At 40.6% G+C, this 20,810-nt stretch overlaps 2 protein-coding genes across 4 annotated transcripts in view; one reads left to right on the plus strand and one right to left on the minus strand.

Annotated features, from left to right (window-relative positions):
* LRRC31 (leucine rich repeat containing 31) overlaps positions 1–7,157 on the plus strand; it is a 25,750-nt gene extending 18,593 nt beyond the window's left edge. The window contains exons 9-11 of the mRNA XM_081074897.1: positions 40–207; positions 2,802–3,129; positions 5,552–7,157. Of these exons, the coding sequence (XP_080931023.1) occupies positions 40–207; positions 2,802–3,129; positions 5,552–5,786 (731 nt within the window). The 3' untranslated portion in view covers positions 5,787–7,157. The remainder of the gene's footprint in view (positions 1–39; positions 208–2,801; positions 3,130–5,551) is intronic.
* Positions 3,667–20,807, minus strand: LRRIQ4 (leucine rich repeats and IQ motif containing 4). 3 transcript variants are annotated; one of them, XM_081074940.1, is made up of 7 exons: positions 20,747–20,807; positions 19,410–19,498; positions 13,192–14,239; positions 10,752–10,925; positions 9,345–9,483; positions 8,117–8,313; positions 3,807–4,030 (listed from the first exon to the last, which is right to left on the minus strand). In XM_081074940.1, the coding sequence occupies exons 3-7, from the start codon at positions 14,206–14,208 to the stop codon at positions 3,878–3,880; spliced, it is 1,680 nt and encodes a 559-aa protein (XP_080931066.1). In that variant the 5' UTR covers positions 14,209–14,239; positions 19,410–19,498; positions 20,747–20,807; the 3' UTR covers positions 3,807–3,877. The 3 variants fall into 3 exon arrangements, with proteins under 3 accessions (XP_080931064.1, XP_080931065.1, XP_080931066.1); XM_081074938.1 differs by lacking the exon at positions 10,752–10,925 and having other exon boundaries at positions 3,667–4,030; positions 20,501–20,777; XM_081074939.1 differs by lacking the exon at positions 10,752–10,925 and having other exon boundaries at positions 3,744–4,030.
* Between the last annotated feature and the right edge of the window lie 3 nt (positions 20,808–20,810).

Genomic DNA, 20,810 nt, shown 5'->3' on the forward strand with positions numbered 1-20,810 from the left:
AAGCCTAAATTATTGCTATTCTTATTGCTATCATTTTAGCTGAAGCTTCCATTCACCTCCGTGCTCTGGAAGTATTCAACCTTTCTTGGAATAAATGTGTTGGTGGCAACCTGGAGCTGCTTCTGGAAACACTCAAACTTTCAGTGTCCCTTCAAGTGCTGAGGCTGAGCAGCTGTTCCCTCGTGACAGAGGATGTGGCTCTCCTGGGTTTGTATCTCCGGCTTCCAAAGCCGTCCTAGCAATCAGAGCCCAGTGTGCCTGCCCAGCAAGCCCAGGGGAGGGAGGTGGAGAAGGCAGCGAGGCCTGGAACTAAGTAAGCCCTCCGCTCAGCAGCTGCTTAGGAAAGATCTGGTTAAAATAAATAAGGGAAATTTTAAAACCAAAAAGACAGTGTAAAGTGTTTCATAAAAGAAGACAGACATAGATGTGGTGGTGGGAGATTCCTGCTGGGCGATCCCATACATGAGAACCTTTGGTGTTCTCTAGCCAACTCAGTGTTAACCAAACTTCCATCATCTGTGAGGCCTGACAATTAAGTTCGTGAACTTGTTGCAACAATGTTGCTAACCTTTTTTTGATATCAGAGGGATTATTCATTATGAATTTGTACCAACTGGACAAACAGTTAACCAACTTTACTATTTGGAAGTGCTGAAAAGACTACATGAAAGTTAGATGGCCTGAACTTTTTGCCAATAATTCATGGCTCTTGCATCATTACACTGCACCAGTTCACATGGCACTTGACCTGTGAGGGAGTTTTTAGCTAGTAAACAAATAGCTGTATTGGAACACCCTCCCTACTCACCTGATCTGACCCCCAATGACTTCTTTATCTGAAGATAAAGAAAATATTGAAAGGAAGTTATTTTGATGATATTCAGGACATCAACGGTAATACAATGACAGCTCTGATGGCCAATCCAGAAAAAGAGTTCCAAAATTGCTTTGAAGGGTGGACTAGGTGCTGGCGTCAGTGCATAGCTTCCCAAGGGGAGTACTCCAAAGGTGACCATATTGATATTCAGCCATGAGGTATGTAGCACTTTTTCTAGGATGAGTTCACAAACTTAATAGTCTGACCTCATAAGGTACTCGCATGATTGGAAAATTCAAGCTGTATAGAAAATGTAAAATGATGTCTTGGATTTGCTTTAAAATATTTAAAAAAGAAAAAGAAAAACAGGCAGAGGGGAGGGGACGGGAGGGGACTAGATGAGCCCAGATTGGTGTAATGAAGATAACTTTTGAAGCTAATAATGTTGGGGACACGGGCGTTCACTTTCCTATTCTGTCAACTTTTTGTATGTTTGAAAATTCCCATAATAGAAAAGTTTCTAAAGAGAAAAAGTATGCATATTGTGTTTAACAGTTAGGTCTTGAGAATATGTTGCCAGCCAGACAGAAAGAAACACCCATCGACATGGACAGCTAGGGACCGAGTGCAGCCGTTGAGTATACATGCTGCTAAGCTCTCAAGTGCACTGTAGAATCAAACTTGTTGCAAGTGAAAATGATGGGGATGGAGCATCCCAATGGGTCGGGAAGCCATGATGTATGAGAAATGATTGAAAGACCACGGCACACTTAATCCTAAAGGGGGAAAATCTGAGAGGACCAAACTTGTCCAACAGTGCAGGGCTGGCACGAGGAGGAAGCTGAGATTTCCAGCAGGCTGAGGTGGGCAATGGAGGAAAGTCACCAGAGGGGCCGATGGGGGCCCAAAGGAAGGGCTTCTTCCTGCTGAGAGCTGCTTTGCTCTGTTGGGGCAACCTGAAAGCGTGCTTCAGGCAGAATCAGGCTGGTCAACACAGGGAAACTGTGAAAGGGATTCTTCTCAGTCTGGAGGTTGAATGAAGATCTCCAGGGTCCCTTGCAACTCAGCTTCTGCACTCGTCATCTCAACTCTGTAATCCATTCTGACTTTTGGCTGAAAAGGAAAGCATGTGCTATTTGTCTTGCCTGTCTCCCCTACCTGCTCCTACAGAAGTTATCTTCTCTTAGCTTCATCGTTAATTATTATTTATTAAGTACCATTGTAGGTAATACTGTGTGATATGTACTATTCTAAGGGAAAATTGTTCTGTGTATTAGAGTTGAATTAGAAATTATCAGTTTTAGAAATTTTTCAGTTGAATTAGAAATTATCTAGGTATATTTTGCACATGGAAAGTGCTCAATTAAATAATCATTGACTAAAGAATGACAGAATGAATGAGCAATGAACAATCAAACAATATTAAGCAGTAAGAAGACTATTTATTAATGGTCTTCAGTTAAAGCCAATAAGCCATCACTTCTCACATTTAATTAGAAGTTAAATTAGAGCTAGGGCCCCAGTGGAGTTAAGAGCAGAAACTTGACCAAAAAGATATTCTCTGGGTTGGGATTTGGAAAGAGGTTAAAAAAAAAAAAAAAAAAACAAACAAACAAAAAAACATTTTCAAGCTGTACGTGAGATGTACAGAGAGGAAATTTTTTACTAAAATCATTTCAGATGCCCTGAATGAAGTTGCTAGCTACCGTGTTTCCCCATAGATAAGACCTAACCAGAAAATAAGCCCTAGCATGATTTTTCTGGATGACATCCCCTGAACATAAGCCCTAATGTGTCTTTTGGAGCAAAAATTAATATAAGACCTAGCCTTATTTTCCATGAAACATGGTAATAACAAATCGTTACTAATTCCCAATCTTGTTATTACTAATCCTGGAGCTAGTGTTGTGTTATAGGAAGTGGGAAACGCCATGGTAGAAAAGTATTCTTGTATTTTAGCATTTAGAGTGATTTTGTTTTTCAGCATTGGTAATACAGACCGGTCATTTGGCCAGGCTGCGGAAGCTGGACCTGAGCTATAATGACAGCATCTGTGATGCAGGATGGGCCCTCATCTGCCAAAACCTGGGACTCCTCAAGGAATTAACCGAGCTGGATATTAGCCTTCGGCCGTCAACTTCTCGGGACTGTGGGCAATGGTTTAGACACTTGCTTTGTGCCGTGGCCAAACTTCCTGAGATCACTGAAATAGGAATGAAAAGATGGATCGTCCCAGCTTCACTAGAGGAAGAACTAGAATGCTTTGACCAAGATCACAGAAGCAACATTCAGTTTAACCACGATGGCTTTCAGTAAGTTGATTTCCCAAGTTTGTATATGTGACTCCATTTATATCACATTCTTGGAATGAAAGTATAGAGATGGATAACAGCTTAGGGATTGGGGGAGGGATAGGTGGTAGATGTGTCTAAAAGGAATAACACAGTAAAGACTTGTGGTGATGGAATAATTCTGTATCTTGATAGTGGTGGTGGCTACACGAAGCTACATGTGACAAAACTACATTGACCTACACACACACACACACACACACACACACACACACAAATGAGTGTATATACAACTGATAGAATCTGAATAAGTTCTGTTGATGATACTAATGTAGATTTTCTGGTTTTGTCATTGTATTATAGTTATGCAAGATGTCAACACTAAGGGAGGGTAAAGAGTACATGGACCTCTCTGTACATTTCCTTGGAATTTCCCTTGAACATGTAATTATCTCAAAATTAAAAGTTTTTAAAGCAGACAGAATAGTATAAGAAATCTCCACGTACCTATCGTCTGCTTCCGCAGTTATTAACTTATGGCCAGCCTTGTTTCATTTTGATCCTCCACACGGACTTCTCCCTGATTTATTCTGAAGCAATTTCCAGGCATCATATCATTTTATCCATAAATGTTTCAATAAAAGAATCTTTATGTTTATAGATAACCATAATTCTATGAATAATTTTAGTGTGGCAGGCATCTAACTCCTGTGTATTTCGCTTTCTTAATCCATCAGGGTTCATTACCTCAAATCATTCATTTATAGAATTATTTCTTCTTTCCCTTTACAGGATTTCCTTTCACATCCTTCTTTCCTTTCTTATCTTTTGGAGAAGCCTTTCCTTTCTTCCACAATTTTGCCAGTTCTTCAAATCTCCCAAGTCCTTTCCGCACCATCGTTGCACGCCACCATGCCTGAATCTGAAAATAAGATAAACCCAAACAGCATCAGCTGGTTTCACTATAGGCTGGGCTGGTTACATCTCTTTGTTCTAACATGTGGTTTTAAAGATGTGGAGAATGCAATATGATTAGAACTCTAAACCTTGGGTGTTTTTTTTTTCTCAATTCGCCAGTCATCCAGGCAAATTTTTTAAAAAGTATTTAGTGCTTCTATGCAATGGTCACCGTTTGCATAAACAAAGGTCACTGTTAGACTTTTGGGAAACAGCTGATGTCACTGACTTTTTAGAGTTCGCATTCCAGTGAGGGGAAGAAACAATAAACATGAATGTATAATTTGATAGATGGTGTTACGTGCCCTGGAGATGACAGTACACAGGAAGGGGAGTCAGGTGCCTCTATCCTGCCTTCCCCCGTGTCACTGGATGTTCTGTGCCTCTACCTACAGCCAGCCCTCACTGGTCCTCACCTGATCCTATTTCCTCCCACACACTCAGGAACATCCCTCTAGTGGACATTCTGAATCTCTAGAACAGGGGTATCCAAACTTTTTTCAACGTTTTTTACCAAGGGCCATATGCGGTAAAATACACAAACAGCCGGGCCACTCACTTGAGGTGAAGTACGTAGGTATTGTCTCACCTGGTTTATTTAAGTAAACTAAATATATTTTTGGAATTTGCTGCGGGCCAATTAACAATGGATTGTGGGCCGCAGTTGGCCCGCGGGCCGCAGTTTGGACACCCCTGCTCTAGAGCCTCCAGAACTGCGAGAAAATAAATTTCTGTTGTTTAAGTCAGTCTAAGGTATGTTGTTCTGAGGTCGCCTGAGCTAATAACTAAGGCAGTCATTTTTCCAATGAGCCCCACCTTGACCATCTCATTTAGAGTGAACTGCCCACAACAGTTCTCACACACACACACACACACACACACACACACACACACACACACACAAAACCTCTGGCAATTTCTCTTCCCTTTAGCTTGAACTTTTTTCCAATACCACTTACCACTTTCTAACATAGTACATAATCTTATATTTTATTTTTCATGTTTTTATTCCCATCGCACTAGACTTTAAGTGATATGAGGAAGTATTTTTCTTTTTTGTTCACTCATGTATTTCCAGTGAGTAGAAAAGTGCCTGGTACATAGTAGAAGCTCAATAAATATCTGTTGAACGAATGAATGAGAGAGTGAGTGAGTGAGTGAGTGAGTGAGTGAGTGAGTGAGGTGGCTGGGGGTATGCTGTTTTATATAAGGTAGATCAAGAGCCAATATGAGGATATTTGTGCAGAGACTGAACTAAGTGAGGGCAGAGTCTTGTCCATATCTGGGCAGAGGGAGGAGCCAGTTTTAAGACTCTGAAGCAGGAGCATGCTTGGGCCTTGGAAAAACACCAAGGATCCTGTCTGTGACTCATGTAAAGTGAAAATGGGGAGTGAAAGCAGCAAATCAGTTAGGGTGATGATTTTCCAGGGGAACAGTATTGCCCTCTAGAGGTATTCTGGAAATTTACAGGGCTTTTTGTTTTAAGGTTTAGCAGTCTTCAATTGCATGCCTGGTCCACAAAGGCTTTTCCAAGGCTGTGCAGGCTTGGACAGTTTGGAAGCAATCCATTTCCAGAGCTTCCACTTCCATATGTACCCCTTCCTAAAATGTATCTGCCGAGGAACAGAGCTGCTGATTCTCCATTCCCACCTCCCACTTCACAACTCTCCCTCTGGCACATCTCTCATCCACATGAATCTGACTGCAGTGTGTTGTCCTGAACTCCAAACACTTCGGGGACACCAAAAGAGGGAACAATTCAAAATAGTATTGCTGATGTTGGCTCTAAGGAAAGGGTACCAACCCTTTTGCCTTCCAACTCCGCCTTCAAGAAAATTGAAGGAAACCCAATTGATTTGTCCACTAAGAGCTTGTTAACTGTTTTGGGGGGGTATAAATCTGGAAAAAGTTCAAGAGATGTGTAAGGCATTGCCATTTAAAACAAAATATAGGTAATGAAAACAAAGCTTCTGCCATTCTTATTAACTTATCTATGTGAACAGGGTTCTCAGCACTTCATCCGTTAAACATAAAACAGGAATAGAACTGATGTCAAACCCTTTCCTTCTAGCACTAAGTAATATTTATGCAAAGATATATAAATTGTGAAAAAGTCTCTCTCTCATTTGTATATGTAGTTCCCCCAAATCCTATAGGTCTAATAATTAAATATCAAAATTTACAATAGATTTTATATTGTGTGGTCAATTTTATACTACTAATAATTGCAATATGACTAATAAAATGTAATAATCCAGAACATTCAAAATCCTGTGGTCACAGAAAAAAATTACAATTTTAAAATTTTATTTATATAAATATTTTTGTTGCCCAGAAGTATGAAAGGTGATCTATAAATGACTTAGAATTATATATATATAAAACATTAAGATCACCTGAAATTAATAATAAAATGTTAAAAAAACATTAAGATCAAACAACAAAAGAACAAGACTAACAAATGAGAAACAAAAACTCATAGACACAGACAATAGTTTAGTGGTTACCAGAGGGTAATGGGAGTGGGGGTTGGGAGATGAGGGTAAAGGGGATCAAATATATGGTGATGGAAGGAGAACTGACTCTGGGTGGTGAACACACAATGGGATTTATAGATGATGTAATACAGAATTGTACACCTGAAATCTATGTAATTTTACTAACAAATGTCACCCCAATACATTAAAAAACAAAAAACAAAAACATTAAGATCAATTCTGACAGGCAAACGAAACAGAAATACATATTCAAAAAGAAAAAGATATGGTAACATTTCTGCCTGTAAAATAAGAGCTTGTTCAAGTATTTTGTAAATTGATGTTGACTGACATATCCAATCAAAATGGTAGTTAGATCCCATTGGATATATTTAAAATATTGATCTGTTGGAAGTTGTCAATAGTTAAAATTCACTGGAAAGTAAATCCTTTGCAATGATTTAGACTTAGTGGCAAAAACATTTAAATGTCAACTTTAAAATGTGCAAGATAAATGGTTTTTTTCAAAATGCTTTTAAGAAGTTTCCAAAAAGTATTATTTTCATTCTTCCAATGTAGTCATTCCTGAGTATATACATATTAAAATAAGTATTTTAATGTAAGCTACTTTGCTGTTCTTTTTCCTTTATGTTACAGCACAGGCATTATCTTCATTTGCTAAAATTATGTGGTTTTGGTAGGTATTGTCTATGAGTTTAATTTCAGAAAAGTAAAAGAGGTATCACATAATATTTATCATAAAAGGGAGGGCATTGAGTCTGATGCAGTTGAGCGCCATCGATAGGCGGTCCTGCAGACAAAGACTATGTCTTACTCCAGGGAAAATGGAGAAGTGTCGATTTTAGCACAGGAGCAACTGATCGACCTATGTTTTCACAGCATCAGTCTGACTATTGAGTCGAAGGTACATTTTAGGGAGAGCAGGTGTGGAAGTACGGACACTAGTTAGAAGATTCATGCAGTCATCTGGTGAAACGATATGTGAGACGATGCAGGGGGCAGTGGACCAACTGAGTAAAGGATACTGACCATTTACTGAAATGGACACATTCCCGGTAGGTCTAGGGTTTCCTTATGTCTCCAAGGGCTTGAGCAGCAAGGAGGACAGTGATAGGGTTCTTAGCCCTTAGATCCTAGTTAGTGGCAGAGCAGAGCTCTAGTCTTTAGACCATGGCTCCTTGTAAATGCTTTCGTTTCTCATTTTTCAGCCTTTTCTTACTGACTTTGTTAATCTGAGCTTTTTACTCCAGTGAATAGCCCAAGAATTTTACATCGTTTTGGAATTTGAAGTTTTGGCTTCTTTTGTCTCTTTGCTGCTTATCTGACAAAGTGATAGGGAATAATAAAAGACAAAAATGCTAGGATGATGTTCAATAATTCTCTCCCTTCACCCTGGGGATATAAAAGTAAATAAGAGCCTCTACTTGCAATGAAGACAAGGTAGAGATGTGTAAAAAGAAGCCCCACTGCGTGTGTAACCTATCATGTGCTTAACACTAACCCCTCTCCAAAGCAACTGTGAATATATTATCCAGATTTGGGGCTGTTTTTACCTTTGTTGCCATTATTTTCATCTTTCTTTTCTCCTTGAGATATGTAAATATAGCCTCTGTGCCTTCGGTGCATACGTCTATTGAGGGTTCTTCCATGGGATTGTCCATCAGTGTCAGAACCTTTAGATTCGCTAGACAATCTAAATTCTCCGGAAGATGGGTGAGCAAGTTGTCCTCAAGCAGTAATTCCTTTAAAGCTGAAAAAAAAATTGTAAATGATGGGTTTATCTTAAAAACATGCGAAATTAAAAATGTGCATTCATTAGTCCCATCACTTTGAAATGTTTGTTTCCTACTGTGCCATGTTACAAAAGATATCAGATTTAATGAGGCAAACCCAAGTTCTCTTCTTTATAACAACTCAAAGTTGTTGGAGCTGGTGTAAATGCTAAGTATTAGGGACAGGAAAATAGTAAACACTAAAAAAATGTGAGAATGTTTCTTCCTCCAGGGACCAAGAACAAGATAAAAAGGTATGGTCAGGAGAATTACTAAGAAGTATGGCATACCCACCCCCCAGCCTCTAATCTTTGAATGTCTTATGGGTAGGCAACAGCTTCCAGTCATATTCCTTCATCTCCCTTTCATTAAAGAATAGTCATAGTTTTAAAAACATATCCATAAACCTGAAGATTCAGCATATTATGGCAAAAAAATTGTTTTGTTCTGACCCAAGTAGGAGCTCAGAAAAAGTTTAAGTGACTGATAGATTGATGGATGTACAAGAACAGAATGATTTAGCCTTGTAGAAAATGTTTGAGTGTTTAAATATGAATCATGTATGACTTTTCATGTCAATGATGTAGTTCTAAAAGCCTCTCTTCCCCTTGCTGATTTCACCACTCTGGTGAAAATATTTTTCCTTTTATTCAAGTGACTTAGTGACCTAATACAAACTCACGGCTGGACCACCAACTCCAAATTCTGGCATGTAGTAGGTATTCAGTAATTTATTGTTGGTGGTGTAATGACTATGAATGAAAGCTAATTTCCTTAGGAGTGGCTATTTACTTTTCAATTCCTAATAAATAATCTAGCTGCCTTTGTGAGGCTCCTGGCTGTACCGGTCAGGTTCCCGGCCTTCCCCACATCATTAACCCTACAAGGCTCACGGGGTAGGTCCAAGCTCTCTAAAGAGAAGATTGGTCTTTAGTAAAGCAAGGAAGCCCTCATCATGGGAAATGCTGGCCTCAAACGACTAGGCTACGGATCTACTAAGATTCCTTACCTTGTGCTTGGCAGATGGCATCTGGAAGCTGCTTAAGCAGATTATGGCGGCAATCAAGAATTTCCAGATTAGGCAATGCTCCTAAGGAAACTGGCAGATACTCCAGATGGTTGTTCTCTATGTACAGCTCTTTAAGACTCTGAAACAACATAGAGTATTCCATAACGATCCTTACATTAATACATGAATTATATAACCAGAATCACCTGTGAGTTCCCATGCTCTTTCAATTAGGGTTAGTATGTATTGGAATAAAGGGGAAAACATTTTTAAAGAGCATTATCAAAAACATAAAATTATTTTTGAGTTAGCTATTAGATGTGGTTCTCATTTTTGTGGGGAAAAGAGAACATGGGACTCTAGTGTTTGTTTCACAAGAACTTTATGGAAAAATAATTTGGATCATTTAACTACACATACCCTTTGTTTCCTTTCAATAGCTAATTGACTGTGGCAGTTGCCATAAAAGTGTAATTTCCTCAAATACCAATCCAATAGCGCCCAAGGGGAGGTAGCCAAAATGTACAAATAATGGGTTAACTATTTTCAAATTCACTGGGCAAAAATTTGTTTGCATTTTACCCAAAGATTTTGGAGTGTGGCATGACATATACAAGGAACCCGATGATGAACAGAGTTCTATGAACATGGGGCAAAGGAATGGAAAATTAGGAATAGGAACCATGTGTCACAGGTGAGAAGTATCTGTGGCTGTGCATACGCACCATCACTCGGGTCCACAACTGGGGCTGACGCAGTGGCCCACACCTATTTTATCAGTATTAAGAGTGCAGTACCAGGAACATGAAAAAAGTAACAATTCCTTCAAGTATGTGTCTAGATAAAAACACACTGTATGGCTACTTTGAATCAAGTTCTCTTGTTGCTTTGCTAGCATTTAGGACAGTGCGGTGGACCCATCTTCAGCGAACCTGGTGCAAGAGTGAAATAAACCATGATGTCCCTTTCACGGTACAGGGTGGGAGGTCACACTGGCCCATCCAAAATTCAGGCTCCCAACCATGTCACCTGTAGGATACTTTACCTTCAAATAATAGTTTTCAGGGGCTACTTTTAAAGGAATGGAAAGCAGTATGGCTCAATTTCTGCAAATAAAACATGCCAAACCACACAATGGAAAGGACATAGCCAATAGCAATCACAGTAAAATTTTCTTTGGGTATAAGAAATTTCTTTGGGTAATAAGAAATGGGGGCGGGGGGGGGGTGTTCAGGAAGACAGTGGAAACCTCAAAGTGTAATAATGACTACTTCTTTGGAGCTGGAAGTCTAGTATGGTTGATCCCACATTTAGCCTGTGGAGACACCGCCATGTTTTCTCAATATCAGCCATCTTAAGGAATGAGTAGACAAGTACTTCTTTGCCTGCTCATTTGGGGAGGCTTACCTGTAGTCTCCAAATGTGTTCTGACACCTGGGTGAACTTGGATCCCTGATCTTGCCCAATGTATAATTTCTCTAAAGACTGTAAGGAAAGGATTTCTTTTGGAAATGAAAAAAACTGATTCCCGGTTAGTCCAAGTATCTTCAGTTTAGAAAGTGAGCCAAAGTCTGAAGGTAACTAGAAGTATTCCAAAAAGATAAGTTTCAGGTCAAGATTATTTTTAACAGTAAGAAAATAAATTGGGCTTTTAGTTTTGAGGCAGATTGTTAAGTAATAGAGCAATTTAGCAATTCCTACCGATGACAAATTTGCACATATATTTGCATATATGGTATTTATGCTTATAGGTCTACAGTCTGAAGTTCCAGTTTTTCTGGGAGACTCTCTGCTCTTCACTTTTATGCACTGCTTTAAATTGGGGCGATTTTTAACCTACTTTATTGCAAATTTTTGAATTGTATTGCAGTAAATGCTTGACACTGCTGAAAGAAAAAGAACTAAAGTAATATTGCAATTACCCATAATTACTTCAGTTATTAGAACTGATCAATTTAATGACATGACCTCTCACCCTAAAAGGCTTTTTAACTCAGCAATTTTGAAACTTCTGTTGAAATCTCAGTTGGAAACAAACAATGAAGACTATTAAATGTTGTCCTATTTCTTCTCTCCAGTGACTACCAAGGCTTATGTGCCCTGTGCAGGTTTCAGATGGGTATTTTATAGAGTCCCAGACTTTCAGTGTTGGAAGGCCTTAAAAAGGTCCTCTGTTCTAACCCTCTACTATGGTGGTTGAATATTTTCCAGAGCTAACCATCCAGTCCATAGTTAAATACCATCTCCTAGAATGAAAAGCTCGTTACCTTAGATAGAGACCTCTAATCATCAGATTTCCTTTTTTTTTCCAAGCCAAAATCTGTGTCACTATTATGTTACCTATTGGTCTTTTGGGCCCTCTGGCTAAACTTTGTCCACTGTAAAACGAATTTCTTACGTCAGTGATGGAATAGGTGGAATCGTTGGGAGGATGGGCGGAGGGCTTCTCAAGGAATGTCTAAAACCTCCAACGTGAGTTGCTACCTAAGTAGAGATTAAATCCTAGATTCTCTTCCTAAATCTTAAAGTTACCATCAAAACATTTACATCCTAAAAACAATTTCAAAACTCGATGGCAATCAGGAAAACAAAAGACTCCCCACAAAGTTCTAGAAGTTGAAAATCAAGTAAAATATTTTTAAAAAATAAAGAAAAAACCCTTTTAGGCCTAGGACTTTTATAATGTATGGTGAACACATGAGACTGGTGTCTACCGCCAGGAAAGACAGACCTATTATTTGGTTACTTTTCTCCTCTACAGTCCTCTTTTGCTTTTGACAGTAATCTATCTGTTCTTTTTAACTTTCAAATATTAAAATGTAATAAATGTATGTGTACCCACTGCCCAAATCTTTGTTAATAAAATGAAATACTGCAATTAAAGTTGAGTTTCTCTGCAATGCCCTCCTCATTTCCTTGACTACCTCCCTCTTCTAAGAGGTAGCCATCATTAGGAACTTAGTGAGTTTTTCTAGTTCATATTTTTATACTTTTATAACATAAATATCCATAAAATATTTGTTGTGTATATATGTATGTTTGTGTGATTAAAAATTTACAAATGGTACCATAGGGTTTTGCAATTTGGTGTTTTACTTTTTAGGAAACGTCACAATTTTGAGATTTATCCACATTGGCACATATAGCTCCAGTTCACTTAAATTAGTGTATAGTATTCCATTTTACGAATATACCACAACTTATTTGCTGATTCCTCTGACTGACATTTAGATTGTCTCCCATACTTCATGATTACCAATAATGCTATGATGAACATTTCTGAGCACACCACCCTGAGCACATGGGAGAAAGCTTCTCTAGGGATAAATGTGTTTTTGCAGTTTCCCATGAATGAAACATTAAGGCCTAAGGTTGTATGTGTCAGAAAAAATCTGCTCTTTAAGGAAATCCTACTAGGAGGTGCTGTTTGTTAAGAATATAGATACTGGAGCCCAGCAGCTCTGGGAGGGAATCCTGGCTCCATCACTTACAGGTAGATGTGTGGCCTTGACAAGTTAGTTAAGCTCCCTGTGCCTCATTTTCCTCATATGTCACTGAGGATAATTTACCCACGTCAAAAAGTCACTGTGAGGATTAAATGAGATGTGTAAAGCACTTTGCACAGTGAAATCATATTTATAAATAAACATTAGCTACTATCTGATTACTATTGTTATTTTGGGGGAATAATATAAACGATCATCTTGTGGGATATATTTGTTAACGCTGGATTTTCATCCATAAAGTCAGTTCGAATGTGCTGATGTTTCGATTGAGAACCACACCAATTTAGGAGAGGAAGGGCCCTTGAGGAGAGCATCGTGACAGCCAGGAAGGGAATCAGTACCTGCCGTATTTTATTATCATCCAGTGCCAGGATTTCCAAGTTCTTCAGTGCACAGAGCTGCAACGGGCAGCTTTCCAGGTAGTTCTGGCTGAGATCGAGGAAGCGCAGGTTGACCAGCCGTCTGAGCGAGCGCCGCAGCCCCAGCAGGCCGCTGTTACGCAGGTAGAGCAGCTGCAGTGAGGTCCACTTGCAGACGAGACGTGGCATCTTCTCCAGGGGGTTCCCACTCAGCCCAACCTCCGTCATCTCCGAGAGCCCCTCCAGGGTGTGCGGGAGGGAGTGGAGGCGGTTGTGGGACAAATCCAGCACCGACAGTTGGCTACACTGGCACAGCGACTCGGGTAAGAAGTGCAGGCCGTTATGGGCCACGTAGAACTTCTGCAGCCTACTTAGGTTCCCGATGTCTTCTGGGATGGCCGTTAGTTTGTTCTCATCGAGGTCAATGACCTCCAGGTTGTAGAGAACACAGAGCTCCGGCGGGAAAACTTCAAACTGGTTCTGCTTTAGGTAGATCTCCCTCAGTTTGGTCTGGTTCACAGTTTCCTTGGGCAGAGACCTCAGGTGGTTTTTGGCCAGCCCGAGCAGCTCGAGATGGTGCAGGGATTTACAGATGACCACGGGGATCTCCCCCAGGTGGATGTTGCAGAGGCGGAGCTCCCGCAGCTTCCGGTTGCAGCTGAGAACTTGAAGGGAGGAGGAGAGGAGAGGGTTGTCGCTCAGGTCCAGGCCCTCCAGATTGCTCAGATTCCCCAGCTCTGGGCACAGCTTGCTCAGCTTGTTCTTGTTCAGGTAGAGGATTTTGACATTCTTTAAATGCTGAATATCCTGGGGGATTTCTTCAATCTGGTTATTTTCCAGATGCACTTCTTCTAATTCTTTTAATTCTAAGATCTTCAGTGGAATGGTAACCAAGCTCTGATTAGAAGCATCAATGAAAAATGTTCTATCAAAGGTTTGCTGTGGGTTATTTTTCTGATGTATTTTAGAATGTTCTACTAATTTTATGTCGTTTGACATTATTTTGATGGAAAATTCAAATATTCAAAACCTGAAATACAGTGAAAAAGAAAAAATCAGTTTACCTGCCACCAGACTTGGTATCCTTAAGAGAGATAAAAATTAAAATTTAGTTGATTTAGTGCTTGACATTATGACACAACAGAACATGTAGGGTTTTTTTGTTCCATGTTGGGAGAAGAATTAAAGTGTATATTCTGCTTCCTCCTAATAGGTTGACTAATGTCCAAACAAAGATTGTCTAATTTCCGTTTTTTAAACTGCCTATCTTGATTCTATTTCTATGTGGAATGTAGCCGTTTGCAAAAGATCATTGCTCTTACCATAAACACTGAGAAAACACTAGGAAAAAAACAGTATTTTAAAATATTGTGCTTTTCCTTAAAGCCACCAGAGTTATGGATGCAAAGAAGGCCAAGAGAATTAAATTTGAGAGCTAAACTAGCCCTTCTTCCTAAATAAGTAGAGATCAGTGGGCACTTTGCGTGGTGGCATTTTCAAGTTTGGTGACTGGCAGATAGAAAAGCAAGCCTTCCAAAGTCATAGGCAAAGGACAAGGAGAAAGCAGCCAAACGTTTAACAGCCATGTGTGAGCCTGCACTGTGGATTAGAATCTGGGGGAGCCTCAAGTACATACAGAGTCAGTTCTCCCCACCAGCTGGTTGTTCTCCATTAGACTGCCGCGACTCAGTGGCTTTAGGGAAGGTTACAGGCTGGACTAATAAGCAGAAAGAGATTTTGTTTACAAGAAGCCTGATTTTTATTATAATCATTCTTGGGTGAGAGGTTTTAGGCGTGACTGTCTTTCACAGCCTTCCAACAGAATTGTCTGGGGGAAATTCATGTGGACCAGCGATGCTGATTGGGGTTAGTTAACACAAGTGCATCTGGGCTTCCAGACACATAAAAGAACACTTATTTCTCCTAACCTTCATCTTGCTCCATGATGAGACCTACCTAGAATGTCTGAATATGTGTGTATACATATTATTTCGCCTTAGCCAGATATTCCACATGTGTCTGGAACCAATTTGATGGCCCTCTGAAAGCTATGTATAGCGTATATCTGTTAGTGGGGTTAATAAAAGAGGTTGTACAGCCAGGATGGATTTGCAACCGCTTTGCCAGTAATTCAACCACTGTAAATGAGGCGGGGAAGACTGATTCCTTATTGGCTATTTGTTTCCTGGAAAGTGCTACCTGAACAAGGTCAATTTAATTTATTGCAATCTAATATTACTGTAGAGTTTCTAAGTGGAATAACTTGTTGCGTCTTCATTTTAAGGAGCCAGAGTTGGACAGTTTAATAATTAGACTTTTTTTTTTTTTTTAAGGAGGGTGCAGCTCAGAGGGGCCAAGGTTTAAGGAGGTGCAGCTCACAGTGGCCCATACAGGGATCGAACCGGCAACATTAGTGTTATCAGCACCACTCTCTAACCAACTGAGCTAACCGGCCGCCCCAAGGCCTTCTTTATATAACTTTAATGCCTGACAAAACCATTTAGGAAAATGATCAACCCTCTCAAATTTACATTGATACTTTGTTTCCATATCTAATTACACACAAACTGGATAGATAAGATTAGGATCCTGAGGTTAATATGGTGTGTGATTCCCTCTGATTACATTCTAGTTAAAACAGTTTCAAGATTTTGCTTAACACTTTACCTTCTTTTCCCTCTAATACAGATCAAAGTAGCCTTAATTGATCTAGGACTGGAAAATCATGTAATGGTAACGCTACCCTTTGCCTTGATAAAAATTTCTGGGAAACTGTAAAATCCCTTGAAAAAATTTTGTCAAATAATACTGAAATGAAGTCCCATATGAACTTCAGACATCAGTGGAAAACTTTTTATAAGCAAGCAAATTTAGCTTTTTGGCAGGGGCAAGGGAGAATCTAAACAGCTGAGTCAACAATAAAGGCAGATTCTGGGTGTGATACTGTGATAGAATTGGAACTACAAATGTGGTCTTTGTTCCCAAATTCCTGACATATAGCTTCTTAAAACCCCTGGAATTTTCTGATTGGAGTGATAGGAGCATCTTTTGTCATTCATAATAAGCCCTTTCGACCACACCCACATTTATGCTAATGAGGTAACTCTGGTCAGTTTTCTGAGAGCTTCAGGATGGGGGATGATTTCCAGAGGAACCAGCCACTTAATTAGAGGAGCTGGAGATAGAGTTAATCACCAACAGCCAATGATTTAATTAGTCATGCCTACATAATGGAACCTACATAAAAACCCTAAACAATAGGGTTTGGAGAGATTCCAGGTTGGTGAGTACAGCAAGGTGCTGGGAGGGTGGTGTGCCCAGAGAGGGCGCGGAAGCTCTACATCCCTTCACCATACCTGTCCCTATGCCTCTCTTGTATTTGTATTTTCCTGAGTTGTATCCTTTGTAATAAGCCGGTAGTAATAAGTGTTTCCCTGAGTTCAGTGACCCATTAAAGCAAATTACGGAACCTGAAGAGGGAGTTGTGGGACGTCTGATTATAGCCTATTGGTGGAAGTACAGGTGACAAACCTGGAATTTGTGACTGGCATCTGAATTGGGAAGAAGTTTTGTGGGACTGGCACTCAACCTGGCGGGTCTGTGCTAACTGGGTAGTGTCAGCATGAAATTGTAAGATGCCTAGTTGGTGTCTGGAGAGAACTGAAGAACTGCTTGTTCTGGAAAACCCATACATTTGGTGTTAAAAGTAGCCTGTGATTAGAAACTGATCATAGTTTGTACTGGGATATTGAGATGCTTGATTTGTTTTCTTAAGGGAAATGGTAGAAGGAAAAATAAAATCTATAATATGATGAGCTCTGAAAGTTTTGTAGACTGAAGTGTTCTACCAAGCTGGGATCCAGTAACCCTGTCCTTTGGAAAATCTCAGATCAGTCACCTAAAGGTGAAAAGGGCCTTAAGCAGAACATCCTTTTGCCAGAATTCTTAGCTCACAGCGTCACCAAATTACTGATCTGAACTAGATTCTCAGGACTCGTTTCCTTTAAATAGACTCAAAAGTCACATCTTATCCATTTAAAAATATGTTTTACCCTCATTGCCTTACTTTCTACCACCAAATGTTAGATCTAGTAACTCGTTGACAAAGCTTGTTTTTCTTTTTTCTTCTTAGAATTTGGTTATTCAAAATGTTACTTGCGGGAAGAGTTTGGGTACTAGTCCAACATTAGTCCCTGCCATATTTTCTCATCAGAAAATAAGAATGTGAACTTTTTATGCAACTCACTCTTTTACACATGGGCTAAAATCATTTTTTTTAAATAACAAAAACACTAATTTTGCCATCTGCCTATTCAGTACCTAAACATTCACGCACAAAGAACAGCAGAAGTCAGCATTTCAGATACTTCTCAGAAAATCCAACCAGGAATTTACTCTGTTCCAGCACTTGCTAGCACCTCAGTTAAGCCATTTGATAGCCATGAAAAAATTGCTAAGGGACATGTTAAATATTAATTCCCCCAGATCCTTTAAGTTCCAGCTCCATATTATCAAGAAAAAATTACCTAGACCCTATTATCTTTGTTTTCTCAAGACATGACTTCCTTAAATCATGCATAATTAAACACCATGCTGTTGGTTTTTAAAATAGTTACAATAAAAGAAAATCATTTGAATAGTATTTTGGGAGTTTCTACAAAACTATAGTCAAAGACATGTTCGTTAAATTACTTACATGAAGATATACCTACTAAACCTTCCTACAAGGTGCCAGAGAAATATAAATGCTGCCTTTTATCTAAGCAAGGGGATTACATAACTTCATATATTCTCTTTGGCTCTGACTTGTAGAAAGCTCAGATTCAAGTTAGACCTTTACTCTGGGTTCTTGACACATAAGCACCCAGTGAATTCATTTTAAGCTTCCTTGAAGCCAGCTCAGCAATATCTGCCCCCTCCCCGTGGCCCCCATCCTCTAGGATTCTCAAAGGGAGGGGTGCTTTCTAAACAACATCCCTCCTCCATCTGGAAATCACTGGGGATAATGAGAAATGTACTGATGGAAATGAGTTGTAGATATACCCAGAGTCTTTTTGACCATATATTTGATATGCATTTTGACATAATATGCTGTATTTCTGTGTAAATACCGTTTTGGTTTTGCTAAGGCAGGTAGTGAATGAGAACAGTGCTGTAGGTGCTGTTTGGTTAAAGCAGCTCTTTTCTGTTTATTCTGTTCTTGTTGTCACACAACAGCCTAGCCAACTATCCCTCCATGTCTTTCCTTAAGGAAAGAAGAGTTTGTGAGATTGTGCCTTTCTGGGACTCTGTTCCATCCTTGTGTTTACACCTTATGTCTCTCTGTCTGGTCCCCAAAAGATGGTTTGCAGCCAAAGACAGGTAAGATATCTCACGGGAGATACAACCTAAGCCAGGCGGAACCGATTGGGGACCCCAAATGAGCTGCCTTGGACAGGTATGGGAAGGGGCCTTGCCTCCCCTTCCCCCTGCTTGGGAAAGTCTATTGCGGCTCTGGCTTTCCCCTTGCACCTGTTTCCACTTCTTTCAAAGGAGTTGTTACAATGTGAAAGACATGATCCTGAAAAGGTACATGCTTTAAGTAAAAACATCCTGGGACCTTTTGCTTCGCTGTTTACAGACAAAGGGTGATTGGAATAAACATTTTCTGTTATGGGGTCTGAGCCTCACAGACCGTGTAAGAAACAATGTTACTTTTTTGTAGATGTAGACCTATCAATAAAAACCTCCAGCCAGCTTTATTCTGGGCTCCAGTCCTCTGAGACTGAGAGACCCCTGGCCTTCGGAGAGATTTAACTGCATTAAGTCTCTGTTTGTTTCTTGCTTAAAAACTTAACCCAAACCACCCCTTCTCGCATCCTCACTGCTCTGGTGGCGCCGGGGGCGCGACATGTTCTGACCCTGTTTATTAATCACTCTCTAAAACAACAGTCTGATTTTGCACTCTTGCTCCCTTGGCAGACTATCCCTCCCTTACCCTGGAGCAGTAGTTAATTAACCCTCAACCTCTCTTTACTTTCTTCTATCTTCTCATGGTGGTGAAACGGGGTAAATGAACACGTAATTGTTTTCTATCATCATGTTTAACCGGAAGAAATATTTCAAGTGATGCTTAAAACCTGTGGGCTACACCGTGTTTCAAGAGACCCCTGCCTTACCCAGCACAATTTCTTGGCAGTGGGGTGCTGCTCTGGACTTACCTAGTGGGGCAGCATGAGGAAGAGAGGTTTCAGATATTTTTCACCTTTTGAGACTGGTTAGTTAGCATGTTAGGCAGACAGGAAGGTCCCTGGTGGAATAAACAAAAGACAGCCATATCCTGAAATTCTAGGTTCTGAAGTAGCCTTGAGGTTAATAAGTTATCTCATAAATTCCTTTTGTCCAAACGGAGCAGATCTGACAGATAGGAATGGGTTATTTTGTTAATCCCTTCAGTGTGGGCAAACCAGGACAAACCTGATAGATGAATTCCATTAGAAGGTGCCAGCCCCCTTCCCCAAACAGGCAGGGGAAGGTATAACAGTAAGAACTTTTGCCTCAGTCACAGGACATCACATTCGGGAACCCTTCCCGCTTGGGAGCTGTAACCCTTTCCTTTTAATAAACTATCTTCTTTTACAACTCTGCCTCTCCTTGGTCCATGCTTCCATTCTTCGGTTTCACAAGACACGATCCCGGCACTCATTCACAAAGAAACTATTCTACATCACTTTGAACTGTGTTAATAAACAACCTGGTTTCACATCGAGGGTGTCTGGCTGGCTACAGGGCCCTTGACTTGCCTCTCTTGGGTCAATAGTAATCCCACACAGAAAGCCTCTCCTACACTCCTTCCTCTTCTCCTTCCCATGTCCAAGTACCAAATCCTGATCTTGTTATTCTGTAACTATGGGCTCTGTCCCCTTCTGGTTCCCCTAAGTTCAGCCTTAGCTAAGGCCTTCCTCTCGCTTCCCGGCTGATGTGGCTGCTTCAGCCCTCATCGCCCCAAGTGCTGTCAAATCCACTTGCTATCCGCTGTTCCTGATCTTTGGGCTCCTAGCATCCGACCCCATAACATCTACGTTTCTCAGAGGATGCGCAGGGCGCCACGTGGATATGGCCCTGCCTGTCCCCCAACTCTCTGCATCCATCTGAGAGGCCCACGTACCTGCGTGACTCCAGAAGGCACCAAGCAGTTCAGCCCTCTGGCAAGTTCACTGGTACCGATCAGGATGTCACCTCCTCCAAGCGGCCTTCCCTTACGCCCCCCCACCCCCAAGACTGATCTACATGCCCCTTTATGCTCCCTTACCTATCTGTGCTAGTGCTGTCATCTGGTTTTGCACGTGGCCCCCGCAGCTGTGTGCACACTTTGGGAGGGGGCTGTGTCATAATCATCTCTGTAGTCCCGGCCCAGGCCCAACAGGGATGTCTCCTAAATGTGGCAAATTCCCTGCAAAGGAGCTGGTCTCCCACCCTCCGTGTGTCTTTAACACCGGCCTGGGTTATCTGGACCCAGACATGACGACTGAGGACCCGCCACCGCAGGGGTAGTTACCTCCTGCCCAGTCAGGCCGCCTGGCCCACGTGAGAAACGGCAGGAATCCCGCAGCCAACTGGAT

This window comes from Rhinolophus hipposideros (assembly GCF_964194185.1).
Source record: "Rhinolophus hipposideros genome assembly, chromosome: 2".
NCBI lineage: Eukaryota > Metazoa > Chordata > Mammalia > Chiroptera > Rhinolophidae > Rhinolophus > Rhinolophus hipposideros.

Excerpts from the sequence above, each read along its gene's own strand:
- LRRIQ4 (XM_081074940.1), bottom strand. The coding sequence starts at position 14,208 with ATGTCAAACGACATAAAATTAGTAGAACATTCTAAAATACATCAGAAA. Across the intron at positions 8,314-9,344 it reads TGCCATCTGCCAAGCACAAG|CTTTAAAGGAATTACTGCTT; the intron begins GTAAGGAATCTT and ends TTTTTTTTTCAG. Across the intron at positions 4,031-8,116 it reads TGAAAATAATGGCAACAAAG|ATTCAGGCATGGTGGCGTGC; the intron begins GTAAAAACAGCC and ends TCTTATTTTCAG.